The 23,907-nt window shown below is 41.6% G+C and overlaps 1 protein-coding gene across 3 annotated transcripts in view; it reads left to right on the top strand.

Moving 5' to 3' along the window:
* Positions 1-23,688, top strand: part of LOC110973986 (phosducin-like protein) — a 42,943-nt gene extending 19,255 nt beyond the window's left edge. For all 3 annotated transcript variants that reach the window (XM_087135654.1, XM_087135653.1, XM_087135652.1), the window contains exons 7-8: positions 805-929; positions 19,515-23,688. In XM_087135654.1, coding sequence (XP_086991780.1) covers positions 805-929; positions 19,515-19,605 — 216 coding nt within the window. In that variant the 3' untranslated portion in view covers positions 19,606-23,688. The remainder of the gene's footprint in view (positions 1-804; positions 930-19,514) is intronic.
* The last annotated feature ends 219 nt before the right edge of the window (positions 23,689-23,907 follow it).

The following is a 23,907-nucleotide window of genomic DNA, read 5'->3' as shown; positions in this document are numbered from 1 at the left end:
ATTTCATTAGGGATTTTAATCGTTTAGGAACATGCCATGTGGCACTCGGGCTCAATGTGAGCATCCTCATGTAATGTACTCAGGCTGGGGAATTGTCGTTAATCCGCCCCCGTGCACGCCTGAGAGTAATTGCGCGCCGCGATCGGCTTGCTTTAATTCGAGTGGACTCATATGGCCCATGCTTCTCTCTGCTCCACCTGCCGGTGGAGTTAATGGATTGGATGCATGACTGTTCTAGTCAATTCAAGAAGTACATGTACCCATACATGTAAGAGGAACCCAATTTGTTGGGACCAGCTCCGGCATACACTTTTGTATTCCCAGTAATATGACAGGCTTTCAGTTCTTTCCTGTTTAAAATTCTGAGCACATGCTGCCTACCGTACCCTTACTTCTAAGATGCCTAAAGAGTCTCGCATAACAAATGTATTCTGTGCACTATGTACACAGGGTAAATGCACTACTGTTGCATTAAACAGACATGTACATGTACAGTTACCAGAACACAGTTACCCTCTCCATCGACCGTATCCATCAAGCCCTATGTACATGTACATGTATGTACGTGTGTGCAGTACATGTAGATCAACATGTACATGTACCGTACCTGTATGGTACATGTAACTCAGTTTTGCTACCCAGATAATCCATTTAATCTTGACAATCTGTGCCTGAACCCAATGGCACATTCCCTGTACCTGGGTTAATTTTGTCAGTAGGTGGTGTGACTGTTGATAGAGTTCAACCAGTACATATACATGTAGCATGTAACTTAGAATTAAGTGTGCTGTCTTCCACATGCAGATTCAAAACGGCTTACCAGCTTTACAGATTTACAAGAGTGGAACGCTGATTGGAAACTTTGTCAGGTTATCGGACCAACTTGGGGAAGACTTCTATGCTGGTGACCTGGAGACTTTTTTGCAAGAGTGAGTATTGTTTTAGATATCATGGAAATTAGGAAATATTCCCTTCTCCCCCCCCCAAAAAAGTGACCCCTACCCTGCAACATGCATCATTACACTGATGTTTGGGGGGCCTAAAACCTTCTGAGGACAGAAATATCCCCACAATTCGGTCCCAGTTTGTCTAACAAAAGCAATTGCCCCTTTAGTGTGGGGAAGGCCTGCAACTATTTTGTAATTGTAGGGACTACGAGTGTGTTGAAAACAGATGTTACTGAGACAAAAATTTGTCCCGAGAACTCAGTTTTTAATTTCCTAACAAAAGAAATTGTTTCCTCAGTACAGCAACAGCCTGAGCACATTTCACGTCCCAGCCTCTCTGTACATGTACATGTACATGTATAAAGATTTTTTTTTCACTCTTGGCAGATGTGCGGTTCAGTTTTGATCCTGTTCCCAAATGTTTGCACCTGCCTAATTTCAATAATATCTGGCAGACTCACAAAAGATGTCCAAAGATCACCCTGTGTAGCCCGCAACCACCGCCCGAGACCACCACCCACACATCTTTATCGCCGCTGTCCTCAAGGTGACAATAAATCTCACCTCTCAAAAGAAAAATTGCAAATCCTCGAAGAACGAAGAGTGCTATTAGTGGCAATTTTTCACATGGGGGCCCCTTCAGAATTGCCCGGTGACAAGCCCACCGGCAAAAGAGGTTTTTACCACGCATTGCAATTGGGGCAATTAAAAAGTCGTCATTTCTGGTTGAAGTGCACTGTGTGCTTAGTGCGGAATTGGAAAGCTCGGAATTTGAAAACATGACATTCTGTTCAGGATTGCAGGCTTGCAACTTTTCGTCAGATCCACCGTGTTCTCACTTATGTTTTCCCATGTCGATCATTCAAAATTGGAAAACACTGTGTCTCCTTCAGCTCAGGATTGGTTGCGCGACTTGAAATGGCAGCATGTGAAGCCCAATGGAATACACTATACCGGTACCCGGCCATGCACATACATGTGCTGTCAAGCTGTTGGGACAGAGAAATGCCCTCACAACTCGTTCCTCATTGCCTAACAAAAGAAACTGCCCTCTTTAGCCTTGAATGCCTGCTCACATGTGCCACATGCATGTACATGTTTGCCAAAAGAAATTCAAGGAATCAAACTGAAGTTTCTCTGGACTTGGAAGATTTAAAGGCTCTTTCTGCATGCATGCCATAAGCCAAGCGAAACTGTGTGTAGGCATTTGGTGCATGGCCAGTCCAGCTACATGTGTACAGGTGGCATTTATGGCGTTTTGTTATAGCAGCATCACAGCAGCCAAAAAGGCTGAATTTGAACATGATTTTCACAAGATACATGACAAAACAAGCAAAAGTTTAAATTAGTATAAAGTAAATAAACCAAATACAATGTAATAGCAAAGACATTGGCCTATACTGTACAAACACGAAAACCTTTGTTTGAAACCATGAAACAAGTGCGCCCTACCTCCCCTCCCCCTGCTCACGATTTTCACAAAATACATTACGAGAGAGCACCAATATAAATTAATATAAATAAATCAGATATAATTCAAAGACATATACTGTACAAGCAGAAAAAAAAACAAGTGCATGCCCCTCCCCTATGCAGGAATTTTCACTTGATATATTACAAAACAGGCAAAAATTTAAAATAATCGTAAAGTATAAAATAAACCAATTATACTTACAAAAACATATATGTACACATGGACAAGTGCCACCATTTAAAATTGTCCAGCCCCCTCAAGAGGTCATTGTTACAATGTAGGTAAGTCAGTCTAAGACAGGATGAGTACATGTATATAAAATATATATTTTAGTACTATACTAAAAGTACTAGTATACAGGTATATGTACATGTACATGTGTATACATGTATCTGATCAGCAGAGAAGCACAAAGAGACGCCACCAATTGATTAGAAGGTGAACAATTTTGATTGCTTCTTGAACTCATTCACATTGCAGCCTGAACAATGGGACCTGCTTGGTTTCTTGTTTGGTGCCTTATCACGTCACCCTACAAGCTACCTGTATACTAGCCAGGAATTTGGAAATTTTTAAAATACATACATGTATATATTATACACATGTACATGTACGTACTTCAGAAATTCTAGATACAAAGAAGAACCTAATTTGCAAATGCATGCTGTATTCAGCTGCTACAGACTTGTCAAGTGCAAAGACGAATGCAGCTGAAAACATGATCGGCATTTAGGGGAAAGAATTCTTTTTCTGTCTGCATTGCAAGGGTAATGTTGAAGAGCACACAGTACATTTACCGTAGCTACACTCAGGAAAGTTTTGAATGTCTAGAATGAGAACAAGATGGCAACAACTTTTCATGAACTGTAATTGAAAATGACAAATTAAACAGACTGATAGTGGAGATGTTTCACCTGCCCCATCCCAACGGTAATAATGTGCTCATGTGCTGGTGTCGACATCCACGATAAGAAAGTTATTACCGATAGCTCCTCGTTATCCAATATCTACACGTACGCGCTGCCCTGGAATACCCATCCAGGAACTGACAGGCTCACATGCAGTACACAGCTACATAGTAGGGCAACCTTTGGCATTTCAGCAACTGGAGTATCCAGGATTGTAGTGCTCTTTCTATTTCTAATCAATTTAGCAAAATGGGGCTTAGAAGGAGACAGAATGGCCAGGGTTAAAATAAGAGAGGGGTTTAAGGTTCTCTGCCGCATCAGGCATTCTAAGGGGATTTGCCAAGGTGCATGTATCACTGTGTCTTGAGTAAAGTGCCACTACCAGGGTTCAAGAGAATCAGAGTGCAATCAATGAACAGAAGTCGCTCAGAACTTTTTAATGGGTAATTTTTGATGTGGAGATGATGACAGTGTGCATGGAAATACATGTCCCTATGGTGCTGCGCATCCACGCAGGCATGTGACTGCTCATCTGGCATTCTCCACACCATTACTTTGGTGAGAGGTAAATCATTCAGCTTCTTTGGGAATTCTGCTGGGAATGCTTATGTGTAATAACCTTGTGCAGACTACAAGTACATTGTACATGTACATGTTTCATCAAGCTGCTCTTCCTACTTTCATACAGGTAGTGCACCTGTCTGGATGTTATTGTAATGTGGCTTGCTTGAGGACACAATCAACAAATGTAGATACTGTTCTCCAGACACACCGGTATCAGTGCATATACCGGTACATATTTATTCAGATACATTGTAGGCCAGAATCTGCATTGCAGATTGATTGACTATAACAACCAGATTGGAGACAAATGTTCTACATGTAAATCTTCTGGTTTTTAGGGTCCAGAATTGAGCCAAATAAGCACATGCAGTAAGAGTGCCTGATTTTCCATTTTTTTTTATGTTTGGCCCAAACTTTATGTTCTTGAATTACGGAACCCGAAAGCATAGACCTTTAAACTAATAAATTCATATTTATGCACAGATGCGCACAAATGGCCTTGGCGCAAGAGCCGTTGAAAATTTAAAGGGGTGCGATTTTGATCATTTTTCTCTCAGGTTTTTTGGCTATAGAGTTGTTCAGGGTTTTATTCACAAAATCCCATTAAATCGTTTTTGCTAAATCAGTTTCTAATCTGAGGGGGATTTTTCCCACATAATCTCATGTGCGCAGGAAACATCACGATTGTAAAGTCTATTTTTTACAGAGCACTAAAAATCCTGCCTACATTAGACACCAATAGGATTTTCTGAAGAAAAAACTAAACAAAGTCAGAAAACCTGAGAGAAAATAATCAAAATTGCACCCCTGTACATTTTCAACGGCCCTTGCCACCAAGGCCATTTGTGCGCATGCATGCATAATTATGAATTTATGAGTGAAAAGGTCTATAAGAAAAAACAAACATTGTATACATGTATGTACATCTATGGGTATACATGTGTACATGTAAAACATTTACATGTCCATGTACCTGTAACCTTTAAGATTGCCAAAAATAAGGAAATCAAAAAATGCCAGAGATGGTGGCTACCATTTGTATCCTTAAATTTATACAGTGTACCAGTACATTTAGATCTGTGTTCAAACTTGTAAATTTGAATAATTTATGCATGGCATAATTGCTCACAAAATGTAAAACTGGGTATCTCTGAAAAAAGTTGAGATGTGTGGAATGTTCACCTCTACATGTGCATGTACATGCAACATGTACCTAGTGCGTTTGATAACCACATGTACATGTACAATACTTGTATGCTTTGTGTGTATATACTGTATCTCCGTCACACATTTGAGCCTGCAGGGTTTAAATTGGTAGAATTTTTGCTCGTTACAGACAAATGTACCCAGATGCTTATCATACTTATGGGATTCTAACCCATCTTTATCTCCACATTACCAGGATGCCACAGTTACTCGTATCTGATCGATATGTAAATAAATCTACAAATCATCTCTCGTTATCATTGATTTAAGCTCGCAAAGTATCCCACACATACCAGAAGCACAGGTCAGTTTAGCATATGCTGTGAGGTTTTAGCTGTTTCTTTCTGCACTTACATGTACAATCAAATCAGTGCACAAAGAGAAATTGCAGAAAATAGAGAGCATACCGGTATTTAGAGATGCTTGGTGATGGGCAAACAGATCCATCCGTTCTGTTTTTTGCATCAAGTTTAAGCTGATGTGTGCATGCTCCAAACAATGCAAAAGGTTGCCTGACCAGTTGCATATACATGTACATGTACGTGGGACTGATCACTCTACATGTATTTGTTGTCATAAAAGTCTTCCATTTTGATTAGTGCTGATATTTTCACATCTTCACTGTTACATTTTGTCGAGACGGTCTGCTAATCTCAACAGAATTTAGTAGTGGCGTAATGGGGGAGTGGATACATTTTGGTATGTACTGGTATATGTTCCCCCCATCTCCTGGTCAATAAATCCTGGGTGCCCTGGCATGTATGCCTGGTGACAGCGTAGATCTATGGAAGACAATGACGACATGTTCTGTTTTAGAGGTCGGAGGAAAACCCTGGATAAACCCTCTAGGGAAAACCCAAGGAATGGGTAGGGATGTAAACCTCCATGTAAAAGACATGCTGACCTACAGGTGCATGTACATTGTGCATGTAGATGGGATTTGAATCCAGGCCACAGAGGTAGAAGGGGGCAGCCACTACACCAGCCTTACTCTCCTAATTTACATATATTAATGTAGTTTTTCCCTCCAGAAACTCAAAGCTTAAAGACCTTTTTCCCATATTTGCCATTTTCAACAGTCTGCAGTTTTGATAACCTACAGGAATACAATTTCAAAACACCTAGCAGAATTTGAAATAGAGAGCTCAATATTTTCCCAATTACTCAAGATTGACATCTTGGACAAATGTGCCTGAGTCCGATATATATAGAGGATCGAAGTGAATGTCACATGCACAATTATGTGTTTAAAAAGGCATTAATTAGCATGAGAACCAGTGTGGGTTTGTATGGCGTTTACACTTCGGTACGATACGGTACTGAAACTGTGTACAATCGCCACACTCCACGTCACATGTTCAGGGGAGTATTCCTTTGCATGCTCACAGCCCGCTTCAATGCTGCAAAATCCTCCAAACTCCCAGGTGAATTTGGAGTGATCTCCGAGGGTTGGGGTTCAGGGAATATGGGGAGTCGAGAGAGGTTCTCTTTCAGGAGTCTAAACCAAAGATGTCTCTTTGCACAAAATGTCCAATTTTGAGGTGGGCGGGGGGAGGGGAAGGGAAGGAGGAGAGTTCCCTATGCTCTTGGACTGTGTACATGTACACTTTTGGTGAGTGTAAAGACGAACTGAATCCTGAATCCCTTTATCAGGCTGGTGAGTTCACCGAAAGCCAGGTTACCAATCAAGGTACTAATGATGAGAAATGGGATGTGCAGTGGACAGCCTAAGTACGCATGTAGTTGATGTCTGTCTTTCTGTCATACCAGGAGTCCATGCGTGCATGTCACATGAATCACACACTGCTTAATGTGACTGCAGATGTCCCACTTAATGCCCGAGGCAAAAAAAATCCATGAAACATCATTTGAATACATACATGAAGGAAATTCAACACAGTCTCACATAGAACTGCATCCATGCCAGTGGATCTTATTGAAGTGTACACATTGTGTTATGTTAACCGCAAAGATGGCTAATGCGATAATGCTGTAGTGGTTTATTCCCAGACTTCTCAGAGTGCTTTTCAATTACCATGCTCATCTCTAGGCCAAGATGGATTCAGTTAGGTGCAGTACAGTTAATGGGGATCTGCCTATATCTGTCCTTCCCCTTGGGTCTATTGACTGCCATTTACATTGTATACATACATACATGTACAGTACATGTACACATGTACATGTATGGTACTTCTGGGCAGGCAGAGGCAGTTGTAGGTTATGGTAAAGGTGTCTTGCTTGGAAATACAAGCACCATGATATCTCCCTGGGGGTGTATCCACATCGTGGCACATGAATTAAACACGGGATAACCACTTTGGTTTAAATATACATGACAACCTAAAACGTGTACGGTCAGATAGTGCTGTGCATGCGTACATGGACTGGCACATCTTACACTGCCAAAAAAAGGCCATTCTTGAAAATAGAAAATGAATTTTGTTTAAAGAAAATGTTTAAGATACGTTTTGGTAAGACAAAAATTTCTTGAAATTTTGAGCAATTAATACTGCAAGAAACTTTGTCTTCTTTTAAAAAATTACCGGTATCTGCTGTAATATAAGAAAGCAGTACTCAGAGGAATCTAATCTTGTTTTAAGAAACATTTAAGAAAGTAAAGTTTTGGCAAGAAAGTATTTTTCAAAATATGGAGCTTTGAATACTACGAGTATTATGATTCCTCTTATGAAAATTACATTTTTTGTAATAGATTTCTTCTTTAAATAATAAAGGAAATCTTGCTTCAAGAAAATATTAGAAAAAGTCTTCAGTCAGACTAGAAGGCACTGTTTGGCACTCTTTCTAAAGTTGTTCAGCATGTTCAGTTGCCAAGCACAAACATTTTCTCATTGAATTTTGTTATTTTTATTCTGCACAGGTACACGCACATAAAGCTCAGAAGTTATGTTCACTGCCATGTTTGAATTTGATTACCATAGATTTAGGATGGCTATGTTTTTGAATCTAATTGTTTCAGATGTTTTAGGATTGGAAAGATTAAAAAATGTGTAAGATTCAGATCTGCTGTTGCAAACTTGGTAGATGTGTTTATGTATGTTTTATGACACACATTGAATTGTACATGTACATGCAAGCTTCACTAGGCATGTCCAAGAGAACAGCTCCTGTGCTCTTGTTGACAGCTGCACACTAAATTTGATACAAACCTAGACCTTTCAAGAAAAGAAAGCACCTTTTCTTGTGTCACTTCCTTGAAAATTTCAATAAGAAAATTATTCTAGCAGACTTTCTTGATACAAGAAAATTATAAGAAAATTGAATCTTGGACCAGATTTTTTTCTTGCACCATAAGAAAAGGCATTGTGACAGTTTATCTTTATTTGAGAAAAGGGTGGAAAAATTCTTACTTCAGAGTTCTTAAATCAAGAAGATACCGGTAGGAATATAAGAAACAACAGTTTCTGAAAACAAGAACTGATCAAACCAAAATATTTCCTTGTGTCACTCCCTGGGAAAAAAGACTTGTTTAAAGGTTTTTTTGTCCAAATAAGAAAACCATTTTGGTAGTGTATTGAATGGGTGTATTGGCAAAGCTACAGCTGAACTGTAAATGTTTTAATGTGCACAAATGACAGTGACTGCGAGAGCACTTCACCCCCTCTCCCCCCCGTTGTCAACTTTAATATGTATATTATCCACAACTGTGGATTATCCATGTGGTGCCAGACAGTATATACATGTAAATAATCCGTACAGAGTAATTAATATTTACTCCCAGGCATGCGTGGAGATAGATTTCATCCGGCTAGTGCTGTCTCCTGGATGTTCAATTACATGCATGATACTGGAGGAAGTCATTCGTTTCGGAGGGCTGCGAGAAATATTGTACAGCTGAGTTCCACTTTACAAACATACTTACCGGTGCACATGTTCATGTACATGTAGGATCTGTGCATACATGTAATCATCTGCCGGCAAGGTCCTGTCGTCATACACATGCAGTACATTACTGTACTGCACATGTACATGTTTACATGTACTGGTACATGATCTACATGTATGTACATGTACTGGTACCTGTATGTGACATTTAAAACCTTGTGTGTACAATGTACAGTGTACATACAGTGTATGCATGTGTCAAATGTACCTGTGGACAAACCAGATTCACATTGATAAAGAGCCCCCACTGGCCAAAGTGTCCACAATGGGCGGATGTACATGTACGTGTAGTTATTCACATACATGAGGAAATGTGAGTTGGGGGGGGATTCTAGTGGAAAATCTAAGTTCATTATAATGATGGAATGTAAATGAACTGAGAGGGCCGTGACTCTCCATGTTTGATTGTGTTCAAGTAGAGTATCGTGGCCTCGTGGTTGAGAGCATTCGATTGGTAGTCTGTGGGTAAGCTACAGGTTATGGGTTTGGAATCCAGCCTGGGGTCATTGTGCGGGTGCTCTTGGGCAAGGCACTTTGTCACTCGTTGCCCCTCTCCACCAAGGAGTCATTGAGTACCTGTAGGGGCGGAGATGGTTATTGTGGTTGATTTAGCTGCTTTGTCCCCAAATGGCTACATCAAGCTGTATACATGTACTCCCATGGAGCTGAGATACAAGGTACATGTAGTACCGGCAGTGTGACATTTGGAATGTATCATGGCCCGGTAAGCAGGGGTAATAATGATGGAAAGCACTTTGTTCTTAGTTAAAAGCTCTATGTAGAAAAACACCTGTTATTATTATTGTGTTCTGTACTATATTCAATTAAACGACCTGCCCTTGGAGAAAGCTAGGGCTGGATTTGTGTTGCCTTGACTCTGGCAGCTTAACCTCTTTTCCGAAATTAGCCCCCAAAAAGTCATAAAATTGGTGCCCCGATGATTGTGGGCCAAATTGTACATGTACGTTAGGGGCCTTCTGAAAAGACTCTTGAAGATTTGGCCTGGAGAAATGCATTGCAATGATCGTGGAGAAAATGTTGAGGGGGTGGAAGTTCTGCCCATCCTCACAGTTCATACAGGGTGAAATGTACATGCACCACATATTACAGTAATATTACCATATTGGGTTACATGTAAATGTATCCATTCTGCTTATGCCGCACTTTGGCATTTAGTTTGCGCATGATGGCCACGTGCAAAGTTATTACTGACTTTCCCCCACATACTGCACGTATGCTGTGCTACAAACAAGTATGTCTGAGAATTGCCTGTTTGCAGACTACTACATGTACATGTCCTCTTCCGCTCGCCGCCACTCCATCATCTTGAACTTGTGCCAACCTTCTGCAAGATGATGGCCCACAAACTCAGTTTGAAAGGGCAATTGGGAGACAGACGCGAAGTTCTTGGCTGATTTATTGGAATTCAGTGGGTGTTTTTTTCTTTTTTTCTTTCTCCCGGACTGGTTAATGACTTGTTGGCCAGGCCACTCCATCACAGTGTAGGGGAAAATGGGCTGCCTTCGGGCAGCGTCCTCCGACTTGCTTATAAAAACCTACATGTAGGTTTCTTCTTCTCCCAGCTCTTTCTTTCTCCGTGTTGTCAAGTCTCGTAAACCACTGGAGATGAGCCCCAAACGCATCTGGCCTTGCCAGTCCAGACCAAATTGGCTAGTAAGTGAAGTACAAAGCGGAAAGAGCGATCCGTTGGAAATTAGCGAAGGGGAGGGGGGGAATCAGCCTTTTGTTTTGGTATGGGACACTTTTTACAACAAACAACCTGTCAGTGGGAATTGCACTAATGCATCTGTGCCAACGTGTACCGGTAGGCATGCCAAATATTAGATTGACTTCGGGCTTGTTTGTTTCACTTGGTTCAGACTCTCACTCAGTAGTGTGTTGTCGGTTCACCTACGCCAGAACCTGCCAAGTGGACGGAGCAAAGCAGCATTGGGACCGAGATCCAGATCCATGTGAAACAAACAAGCCCTCCGAGGAATATTAACAAAAGATTATTTTGAGTACATTTTGTCAGTGAAATCTTGAGGTCCAAACATCTCTTTGATTGTGTTACTGGTGCCGATGTTTAAGATCAACTGCAAGGCAGGTGTCATTTGCACAAGACCATGTGCTGTGAAGTACATTTTTTTGTTGAAGCTCTTCCCTGTAGTCTCTTGAATGCATCAGACAGAATTATACTCATCTATCTTTATGGGTTGCCATTTGGGAATAAATAACGGTATGTGCTTGGCCGGTCTTAAACATGCATCTGAGACTGGCTAAGGAGAATGAACGTGACTAATGCCGAGCCACAAGCAAGGGCAGTATCAACGTTCAGTCTCCTGAACTGGTCTTAAACTACTTTAACATTTTAAGACTGGCAAAGTACATATTTATTCCCATTGATAATTATTTTTTTTTAGTCAGAGAGTCAAAAGAAGATGTGATGTGATTTCCAAAGATTTTGTTCCAGAATTTGGCTTTCATTTTCCCAAACACCCCCGCCCATTTTATTTTATACCTGCCAAGAAGAATCTCCTTATGGACTTGGCGCATGCGTGGCGAGCCAGGTGCGCGCAGACTCTTGACCAATCAGAATTGATTAAACTGTCTCATGTCCAGGTGCCAGCGCATGAATACGCAGCAGGCATTATCACCTGTCAGCGGGCATCATCAAATATTAACCCTAACCCTCCTCAATCCTCCAACAGGTGAAGGATTGAGGAGGGTTAGGGTTAATACATTGTACATGGTCAAGATGCATGTTCTTGAATACATGCAGATAGACTTTAAATAATTGATAGGAGTGAAGGGGGGGGAATGGGACATACAAAAACGGGAATACAAACAGAACGGTCCACTTTCCTGAGCTTCAGAGGCACTTCATGTATTTTAGTGTTTTATTTCCTGTGTGCCAAATGCACTTTATGGAGTTGCTCAAGTACATGTTTTACATGTACTATACATGTTATATTGTTTATGTGTATAGCATTGAAGGATGGCAGGTACATGTACATTCACAATTTTGATTGATTTTTTTGGGGGGGTGGGATGAGAGAAGATCAGTTCTTTGGCTTACTTGCTACTTAACCCTAGTTTGGCAACTTCACTGCCTCATATCAGGCAGTAATGGGCTACACATAGAGTAACATGGCAGGAGACTGGTATGAATGTGCTTGAAAGTTTACTGGTGGTGTTATTAACCAGGCATCAGTGTGAGCTTTACTGTATGAAGGCCAGGGACGTCAGTGTTGTAGCCCAGTCTGTCTCAAAAGTCCTCTCCCTGAGAAGTCAGAAGCAGAGTGAACAGTGACTGAGGCATGACGTTGTAGCCCATTCTGTCACAAAAGTCCTCTCCTAAGATCAATGACAGAAGCAGCAGGGTGAATAGTGACAGAGGAAGATGCGGTTGCCACAGTTTATTTGAACAGTATGGCTTGGCTCAAGACGGAATGACTTGTTGATTGACTAGCAGGGACTTGTGATGGACTTGACTCGGCCCCTTCCCGTAGGGCTACACATGTACTAGTACTTGTGTGCGTGCCAAACCTGGCCACAGCCAGATAATACCGACATAGCCAGTGGCTCGGTGTGAGCCATGAGTAGTAATCCATTTATTCAGAAGGTCAGGATGTAATATACGGAGGATGGATTATTGGGAAATTGGAATGGTGCCAGCGGCCTACGAGACGGCAGTGTTGTTGTTGCTCCATAGTGCGTACACGTATTTGTGACATCACTGGTTGCCAGCAGCATTAGGGCCTGTTTGTGTCACACAAAACCCGATCTCGATCAGTGATCTCAACACTGGTTTGCTCCATCAATTAGGCGGGTTTTGGGTCGGCGAGCAACAATGGATCACTGATCAAGATTCGGATCCAAGTGAAACAAACTGCCTCATAATAAAAGCTGTATGTGAGGACTATTGTTGGCTTTTGGGTGTAGGTGATGTATTGAATTTGTTGGGCTCCGAACCAGATGGATTTTATTCTCTGTTCAATTTCTTCATATTTCTGTTAACTGCAGAGGGGAAGGTTAGAGTGTACACGTGCATACATGTACATGTAAATACAGCATTGTAGTACTGGCTGGTACATGTTTGTGTACATACACGTATGTAGCTCAAAAATAACCATTCGTCATACGTGTTCTTGGACAGCCCAACTCTCATTGGTCCATTCATCGTTACTTGCCACTTGCTAGTTTTACAGTTTCCCAGGCACCCTAGAAAGGATCCCCGTTCAAGCCAAATACACTAGTGCACTGAACTGTTCTCTTTTAAATGGTTCGGCGCAACTTTCACCCAGATGAAGTACATATGCGCGAGCATTGCCCTAGATATGCCACATACATGTACATGTGCACACTACTCACGCACAGATAGAGATCACACACCGGTAGTGGTTGTCCAAGCTCCCTTACTCCTGAAATTTTAACAGCAACTGAATGTGTTTGAGGCACATGTACAAATATATAACATGGTTTATTTTGGGCGGATAGTTGACTTTTACTCCCATGAGCTATTGGAAGTTTGTCAACTCCCAATACAGAGGGAACTCAAGCTATTACTCCACCCTCACACCAAAATATATGTGATAGTTGTACTGATCACTTGAGAAAATACTCTTAGGCAACATCAAATACTGAATTTACATGATTTATGTAGGTCTCATCCGCAACTTTCACTTCGATTTCTGTGGGAATTCTGAATTCTCTCCCACTGTCATAGCATATATCGTCAGACCAACATCTCCCAATAAGGCCTACCACGGGGAACCACTCACAGTGCCACACATTGAGGCCCATCTAGACCACTGTAAAGCAGGTCGTGTTGTCCCGGTGTTCACAGCTTGGAAAGCAGGTCATGCAATTAATTCACATCCCTCCGATATCATGCCGTGCCAGTTTCGCAGTCTTTTTCCTGCCCCGTACTGCAGATAATAAGCGGAAGCTACTTTGCCCGTTTGCCAGATCTGCTAAAGTTGCCGTGGGAGTTTATTATGAGTTTCGCTTTGGAATGAGTTTTTCTAGGACGATGCTCTTGATACGTGTACATTGTTTCTGTTAGCGCGTGTCATTCATCAATTCTTCTTAGCCTGTCTGGGCTATATGCACATGCAGGTACATGTTCTTCACGGAGCTCGGCTAAGTAAAGAAACTTGCTCTGGGCTGAAGTCATTGAGATATACTGACTTACTATAGGGCTAACAACTAGTCATTTCTGCACGGAGAAGCTCTGATGCCTGCTGGGTACAGACATATTTAATTCATGCTGGTATTCCTTGAACATAAGGCAATAAGATGGAATGAATTCTGACTTCTGCAAAGTGTAAGTACAGCATTCATAGATAACACCACTCTTCATTTGGTATCTGCGGCCGATTTATGCACACATTTATGTGTAGTTTGTGCAGAACAAAATCAAACACTCATTTACTGATCATGTGTTTATGTACGTTTTTGGCATTGGCTTTGTTGCCTCATTTTAGATTACAGATCTATGCAGAATCAAATAGCAGTACAAAACTCATACAAAATTTTAAAGGTTTCCATCAGTTTGTGAAAGCCATACAAAATTTGGAGGTTTCTGTAGGTTTGTGCACAAACATGGATATGCCCAGCAGGCATCACTCTTTACATGAGTCAGTGTTCTAGCTATTACGTGCCTGTACATGTACATGTGTCAGCTCTGTGGCATGAATAGACCTTTCTCCTTTCAAACAACATTGAGCACTTTTATTTTTTTTTAACTGGTGGCCGCTTGTACATGAATTTCAATCATCTAATTGTGGTTGTTTGGCAAAATGGCATATTTTGTCCATTCTATGTTAAAAGATACAGTCTTGCATCTTGGCTTTTGCGTGCATATTGAATAGTTTAATTTGGCCCAGCATGCAGCCATTCATACCGCTACACTCAAGTTGGCAAAAGAAGAGCGGCTGTTTTCACATTTGTCACATTGTACCTAGAAAGGGCTATGAACCATGGTTTGTGTGATGATGAAGGGCTGGGGTGGGGAAATGCTAACTCCTATACGTACATGTAATGCATGCCACCTGAGATGGACGATACAGTGAACGGATGTGAGTTATCAGAGGCGGTGCAGTTAATTGGAACTTAGGCGCAGGGTTATTTGGTATACGTCAGTGCACTGTGTATCGTACGTGATCCTGGGTAATGGTCTATTATTTCAAGTCATCAATCGTGCCTGACATTTGCTTCATTTATGTGCAGTTGCCACATAAATGCAGATGTCTTGCTAATGAACTGAGTCAGTTTTTGTAACATCTGTCACATGGGTACTGTACCACGTATGGCTTGTACATACACAGTGTATATGTATGAAGCCTTCCTTGAAAGGTGCACTAGCAAGCCCAAGCATAGGCATACACCGTATACACCTTTGGGGTGTCCTCAATCACGGAATATAACAGACTTGTAAAAAGCTGCATAATGTGAGAAAAAAATTGGGTAATTAACTCATCAGTCCCATTGTCATTTGACTACATGTACATGTAGTAGGAATTTATAAGGAAATGTGCTTTGAGTTTGTCAAGTTCTTCATGCCAAGGAATGCGTGTACTGTACTTTGCTGTGTTGCTCGGTAACATACCTGGATGTGTGCTTGTAACACAAGGTGCACATATACACGTATGTGCACCTGGTACCTATGATTCTGGCTGAAGAACAATCCAGCAAGCTGCTTGTGAGGATCTGTATGTAGTGGCCGCGTCCAAAAGGTCTTGGCTGTGGTGGCAGTAGCACACACTTCTATGGGAAGCGGCGGGAGCCGCAAGGCAGCGGGTATTTGGGGCTGGCTGTAGCAAAAAGCAGTTACACTGTAAGTGCACCAAATACAGCTGCAAGTGCATGCCTGTCTACCAGTACATATATGTACATGTTTGTGCACCCTTTTGTACAGTTTACTCGTACATGTACTTTTTTACATGCACATGACATTAGTGCGCTTGAAATATAATTGTTGTAAGAGAATCGACAGAGGTGCATGTATACCACTCACCTTGACTCATCTTAGCTTCCAACTCCAACCCTGTGTCTCATGCACAGCCACTCACTTAGAGCAAGAGGACTGAGCACTCATCATCATGCACAATGTACTGTACTTGTTACTTCATTTTTCACTCCAACTGTACCACTGAAGACAGAATGGACTACCAAAGACCAAGAGGGATTTATGTTCTGGTTGTGTTTTTGACCTTGTCAGTGGTAATATAGCTTATGCACATGCACAACACACCCCTCTTGATGCAAAAATGGCATCCCCGCCCTTTGTCTTTCCTCCTACATGTCTGCATGTATGTACCGTATTTATACCACAACCGTTCATTGCAGCATCGTAGTCCATGTACACGTATTTGCTGGCGGGCCATTCTGGCGGGCCATTCATGAGACTTGCTTCATCATACATACTGTGAGCCGTACATGTACCTCAATGCATGGTTTGTGCAATCTGTCATTACCAGATCCGACAGCAATTAAGCACAGGTTGCGCCACCCTTCTTTATGCTTCACTAAATGGCACAGTTTCTGTATGTTTATCCAGTGAAATAAACATTTTGAGATGGGCATGGAAATATTTTCTTCTGTGAAGAGTGTGTTTTCATCTGGGCAGTTTCAAGTGCACAAATATATGCCAAGTGGCCTTTCATCATTAACCGCGTGGTATCGACAGTGTTGAGTCAGTCAATTTAATATAGAACTCCCCCTCCTATACAAATAACATTCCATCCTCTGAAGGCATTATGGCCTCTCACTGTCTTCAACACTTCATGAATTCCCCCTTTAGTTTTTCCTTTTAATAGAATTGCGCCAGTGTCTGTATCCTGACACCTGCACTAACAGTCTGGCTGAGTTCACCCCCTCACTGCAAAGCGTCAATATTTAGTCCCGGAAGTGCCCAAGAACCTCTTCCCCTTTATTAAAATTCAGCACTGGTCATTCCTCGGGACCTGGCCGTGCTGTGCATTGTACAGTAACACGTGCATCCAGTTGTTGGGGATGATAACGTTGGCAATAAAAACCGGTGTCAAGTTTTTGCACTGAAATCATGTACATTTATGAGATCCGACCCAATGAAAATAAGCCCCAAGGTACCATTACCTGAGCCACTTTTTTGAGATGAAATACCGGCAGGCCAAATGAAGAGAATCTTGCACAGTGTAAGTTATTGGGAACCCTCCACACTTCACCCACAATTAGACTTCCCTTTTCATCAGCATTCTAAACCTAGCGATACATGCCCATCCAAACATCTGGAGCTGACTTTGCTCTAACCCCAACAGTCCCTATCCTCCAATTTCAATATGAATTTATATACTTCCTAGGGGGTTAGGACAAAAGTACGGGATAAAAGGTTGTTCAGACTCATTTTGTAATATTGGTCACATACATATACAGATAGCTAGACACACGTACACGTGTATGTATGTGCGTACTCCATCCTCCCACACCATCAATGTGGGGACATGCACTCAACATTTCACCCATTTTGTGGGGACCGAAAACGTTATGGAGATAACGAAGAGGTCCCCACAACTCGGTCCAAATTTCCCTAACAAAAGAACTTGTCCCCTTGAAGCGGTGAATGCCTACCCATGCATATATATTACATTAGGCACCTTCCTCTCATCAAGGGAGTCGTGTGAATCTGCCTCTCATTGTTTTACATATGTAATGAAAAAAAGAGTGTGTCATTCCTCCTTAACACTTGATCCTCTTTTCAGCGATAACCTCCAAACATGTACATCCACGTTAATGTGTATGCACTGTGCACCAACAGCGTGGTCTGGGTCACAGCTGACCCTTCCTAATGCCAGGGACCTTGTTAGGGAATGTCCCGTCCCTCCCTCAAACCCTCCTCATCAGCTAGCTCTCAGTTTCCCTCCGGATGTTGTCTCCACCGGTCGCTGTTATCTACAATGGCACAAGTGCAAGCCCACTGTGCAGACTCCCTCGGCATTCGTCTGATGCGCCTCGAACCTCAATTTCATGCTTCGATGGAACTGATCACACAGCAGCCAGTGTGCTGGATCAGATAATGTCAGGTCAAGAAAACTTTTGTGTGTGTGTGCTTTCAGGCTGTGTCCGACTTGCGACTGCGACGTGGCAGTTGCCTTGAGTGCAAATGCAAATTTGGTTTTCAGTAATAGAGGATGTGACAAGTTTTAAGTTGTACATGTACCTTGTGGGTTTCTTTTAGCCTTCAGTACAAATGTATATGTAAGTGTAGATCGGGGTTTTCATTTATAGACTGTGGCAAGTCTTTGCCATGTTGAAGTTGTAGCTTGATGTTTTGGCTTGAGTTCCAGTGCATACAAGTAAATTTGATTTTCATAAATAGATGATGTGCAAGTGTCAACAAGCTATGGCAACTGCTTGGCTGCCTTAGTTGAGTATGTATACATGTACTCAATTCCAAGAATACAGTCTGACCTCGTTAATACCAGTGCGAGCACTCTTGATATAACATTCTGCTTATAACAAGGGAATTTTCAGGTCCTAATCCTTTGTTCTTCACTGCTTTCGCTCCTGGTTCATGTAATAGAGGGAGTTCCTGTTAAAGCAAAATAATCTGCCCAAGTTTGAAGGACATGTTTTAATGAGGTTCAACTGTATAGTGATTGTGTTAATGAAGTACTTTCAGAATCGTGCACTTGAGTAACAACTGTCCACATACAAAAGCACACCAGTTTCATGGTTATCACTGGAAATACAACACCTACAGTGTTGGTAGTAAACTGTACATGTAATATACATGTATCATACATGTACATTTACAAGTCATTTTGATGCAGTTTGTTGGTCAGCATAAGGCAAATGAGCTACGTGTAAGCCTAACTTTGCCAAATGGTATCACATGCACTCACACTGCCGGGCAAAATGTCGCAGGGCATTATTGTACATGTTCACGTCATAAAATATGTCAGTATACATTACATATGATGCCATGCGGACTCCTGAAAAGTGCGAAGGGAAGTACACAGTTGTTTTTCTGCTGTATGATTGGTTTGCTATATGTATAAGGTAAACCGAACTTTTATTTACTTGTGCATGTTTACATAGTCTACAAGAAAACATGACATGTTTAATTTCATACACTAACGATACCTTTACGGCCACATAGAAATGTGTGAAACAGTTTAATATACATGTATCTACAAAAATTAAAGGGGTAGTAGACAAATACAGGTAACTTTATAACCTCTCCCCAAACTGGCAAGTAATTTTAAAAAGAGTGTGCTTTGAAGTAGTCTTTGTGGCTCCGTACAAGTTGAGATCTGGAAGTGGAACCCATCATTAATGAACCGGGATCAGTGGATGGAGGAATGGAATGGGACATGTAGGTTGGAAAAGCATGCTTGAAAAAAACCCAAAAAGAGAGGAAGAACGCAGAATCCCTGTCCAAAAACCCATAGACTTAAACTCAGGCCCAAGGCCCTGCGCGTTTTGTGTTCATACCAGTTTGTTTTGTGTTCATACCCACCCGCCCAGGCACAGCCACCTTCCGAGCAAGGAGGAGCAGCTCCTTGTCCGAGGTCCCCACCAGGAGGACAGTGATGACAGCGACCTGGAACTGGACTGACGAGGCTTTGCCGGGGGGTATGGGTGCTGCCAGATATGGCTGACACACGGCAGCCTGTTACAGCTTTTAGGTTGGCCCAACTGGCCTTAACAGAGTGGACATTTTTAATTTGCCCAGTTATGGCTCAGGATTGCCTGTAAATGCAGTTTTAATATGGGCCTACCGGTACAGTGGAGGTCCTTGCCATTGAAATGTGGGAATATTCAAGAATTCCAACCAACCTCTGCCCCCAGATATCGCAGATATTTTGGGCAGCTTATTACGACCTTTAGATTAGCCCAGTTGGCACAAATGACCTCCCTTTTTTTTATTTCACTGGAATACAGCTCAGGATGGCCTGTGCATGTATGTGCAGTTTCAATATGGGCCTACTAGGTATGTCCTAACTGGATGACGGTCTCATTGGACGGCATTTTATTAGGTCAGCCACAGCAGGTGGTGTTGATTACAAACGGCTCATTCCCGATTCCGGCCGTGTTTTTGTGATTTCCACCATGAAGAGGTTCCTCATTGTGTTTGCGTGCTCTGTAACCACAGATGCACTTTACGAGATGTCACCGAGTGGCTGGTGCATATTTGTTTAAAGTTAAGTTGTCTTTGCTTCTTGGAAAGAAAAATCTCTGGAAGCACCAATGATACTGCACTTGCTATCAGTGTAATTGGGTTTGTACTGCTAAGCGTCTTTTGCCAATATTCTTGCAATTTGTGCTTAAATGGTTTTCACGTATTTTGAACAAGTTGAAGGCCTCTTTCCGTTTTCAATATTGAAAAAAGAAGAGGCCTTTTATTTGTTTAGAATACAGAAAAAAAAGATTTTTAGCACAAATTTCATGAATAAGTGCAAAAACAGAGTGCACATTAGTTCACTTTGTTACTATTATGTGTTAAATGTGGTCAAGCATTCCTCTTGGCTTATTTATAATGGCAGATTACAACTCGTATCAAAAGTTGACCCCCAAAATAGGCAGTTTTATTGACCGAGTTCTAAACGAAAAACAAGAAATGATGAATTTGCAGGCATGTTTAATTTATTTCATTTGACATTTTCTTTTTATTCATTTCTTACGGTTAATACAAAATGCACGTGACTCAGCCCTGCAAATAGTGCTCTCTCTAAGAAGAAGAATGAACATGCCCTTTGTTGTGTTCCCCGCTGAGATATCTTTGGCTCGTAAAGGTACATGTACATCTCCACATCCCCCTCTGCCTTTACCCAGGATTAGACCCTGCCCACTCCACTCACAGCAGAGTCGCAGTTCTAATCTTTCTGTATGGTACTGCATTCCAATATGTAATTATTCTAAAAAAAAATCACTTGAAAATAATTTATATCTTGCTTGATGAATGTATTTTGACTGGAGTTGAGGATATTCATGCAGGAATACACTCACAAACATCACATCCGCAGCTCCAATTTACATGATTCAGAGCATACAGTGGAGATTTTAGTACATAGTATCATCTGTCCTTCCATTAGTGCCCTTCAGTGCAGTTTTTTTTCTCGAACTTTTACCAGAAAGTTTCGTTACCGTCCGCAGTTTTTGGTTTGTTTGTTTTGTTTTGTTTGTTTATGCATGGCTTGTTCAGTTGTATTATGCTGTTTTGGGTATGCACCTAACATGGTTGATCCGCTGTTGCATGGAATCTGCGTGATGCTGTGTTTATGTTGGTCACATAAAAAGAGAAAAATATCAAGACTTTCTGATTTTTAATAAAGACAAACAAAAAATAGTGTACATACATGCACATCTAAGCGGACGTGGGAATCAGTCAAGATATATTTTTCTTGCAGAAAACATTTTATGGACTTTGGAGGTAATGTAAAATGTTATCATGTGCCAACCCACATGTTTATTTTATTAACCAAAGTAATCATGAGATAGCCACCCGTATGTGTGATGAATATTCAAAGAGTCACGCTTGTGTGTATGAAGTGCTTACAGTGTACCATACATGTACATATTATTATGGTTTGTGTATACATTCATGTCAGTGTTGTGTAGGTAGTGTTCGTAATGTACCCTGTAGGTGTAAGGACGTACAGGTGTCTTATATTGATGTAGTGTCGCCTGTTGACACTTTCTTTGCAGCCTCAAGGGCGTTGTGGAAACAGTATACGTGGTCCCATTTTGGTCAGTGTCAGAATATTTTTGATTTCAAAAGATGTGCAGACCGTAGAGAGTCCTCCAAACTTGGCGTAGTTCAAAAACTGAGAAAAAACGGACGATTGCACAAAAGTCTACTTCCAAATTAGAGGGCGGGTTTCCTTAAAGGCAGTGTTTAGGATTTCCAAGATCTCTCAAACGGAACTGTCGATTAGTCCAAGATCCAAGAGCCGTTCCTTCGAAGCTCCGTACCGGAGTCAGTGGTTTCTCGAACAGATTTTCCAATTTCGAGCCATTTAGCTCTCAGTTTTTCCAACAACAGTATAGCTCTCATGCCCAAAATAGAAGGATAGTTACCGTATTTGTTGATTTATAAAGTGTTTATGATGGGCACTGACGGTGTGTAGACGGTTTTTGACCGACGCTCGTGTAAAGAGCTACATACGATGTGTGCAGGCGTGGCATACACAGTGTGGACCTGTGCATAAAAGAAGTCCACATAATGTAGGGTATGACAGCGTTGTGTGGACTCGCACACGTCCACACAATGTTTTCTCCTCTCTGAAAAACGTTCCAGAGGCATTTTGGGGTCAAGGTTATCCGTTGCAAAATACAGAGGAACAGTCCAGGAAATTATCATAAAAAAACCAGCTCGAAGGAGTTATCCTAGTTGGAGAAAAACGGAGAATTTTCCTCAAGTTTCCTTAACCACAGGAGAACAAAGGAATGTCCACGCTTTGTATGTAAAACAGGTATATACATGTATATGTGTGTGTGCGCATGCACACTCATACATGTAGGGTCGCACAGTCACTTCAGTGCTCTATGAAACGTTTATTATTACATAAATTCTCCGCGCTGCATTGTTGAAAAGGAATCACAAAATTGAAAGGTAAATTTGCTAACCACTAGTCTGACGCGAAGCATGGAAAAATGCATTTCGAGGGCCATTGTGTACAGGCCCTCCAGAACGTCCTGTGGCCCATGGATTTTTGCGAGACAAATTACACAAGCTGCGCTTCGAGGGTTAAAAATGATGAGTTTTTTTTTTCTTTTGATTTTTCTCAGAGCTGTGTTCTCAAAAAATGAAACAAGTTCGTGGAATGATACACAAAGTAAATCACAACCCCCCCCATCGGCCAATTTTGACAAATTGCAATATATGGAAATTGCAGTATATGGAACTGCTATAGGCCTACACTACCTTTTATGATCTGCAGTATATGTATCTGAAAAACTGGATCTTTAGAAAACCAAACAAAAGATGTTCAAGCGAAAGGTGCGTAGATCAAGACAAGCAGGTGTTTTGTAAGGGAAAGGTGCGATTGGATGTTTGGTTGTAATTTCCCCGTTTTCCCGGGGGGGGGTCGCGGTATTGTCACTTGGCCATCTGCTATGGTCCCCGCGACAATGGCCGACTGAGAGATGCTTTGGCAAATTGCGCCGTACGAGGGGAATGCGCTTTTTTTTTTCTGCGTCAGTAGGGCAGGTGTACCAAACTAGCGATGAATTATAGTTGGGACCAAGTGTGATGCATCGCCTTTGTGCATTAAACGCTTCAGTGTTCAGTCTGCGCACTTTCATGTACGTGCATGTTGTGCCGAATGCGATTTTCTGCCCTTGAAGTGGCAATTCTGACCCTTCGTAGTCAAATAGCTGCCGATGTCTGCTGAGATGATCATCAGTGTCATCAATAATTCTTCCCGTTTCCGAAAATGTCCGAATAATTGTTCCCATTGCGTCTTCGTTAACAGCCGGAAACAATCGGTGATATGTTTGCGATGACCGATCGTTATCCAGACGTATACTTTCTTATATACATGTATATGATCATCGAATATTGAGCTTTTATCAGTTTTGCATTGCTGTTATTTGATTTCGGTAATTGCCTCTCGTATCATAAACTGTCTTTAATTGTATATGGCGCTTAAATCGACTTTCAAGTGCAATGGAAATAAACTACATGAACCCGAAGTTACTTTTGCTGGATTCTTGCTTGTCATTTTTTCGATAGTAATATCTCTGTATGCTTCCTTCCCCCTTCTCTGTGAGACGCAAAAATCTTTGGATTATTTTTATTCACCTGTAAATAAACTAAACCAGCCCAGAGCCGATTGTGAGTAACACCGATGGGTCATGGCCGCATGCGATGAAATTTCTGATCACCGGGGTTCTCCAGTGAAGTGGAATCACCCCG

This window comes from Acanthaster planci, linkage group LG04 (assembly GCF_054643075.1).
Source record: "Acanthaster planci isolate LZ-2023a linkage group LG04, COTS_SCS, whole genome shotgun sequence".
NCBI lineage: Eukaryota > Metazoa > Echinodermata > Asteroidea > Valvatida > Acanthasteridae > Acanthaster > Acanthaster planci.
The sequence above is the reverse complement of the archived record's forward strand: the minus strand, read 5'-3'. Positions and strand labels throughout refer to the sequence as shown.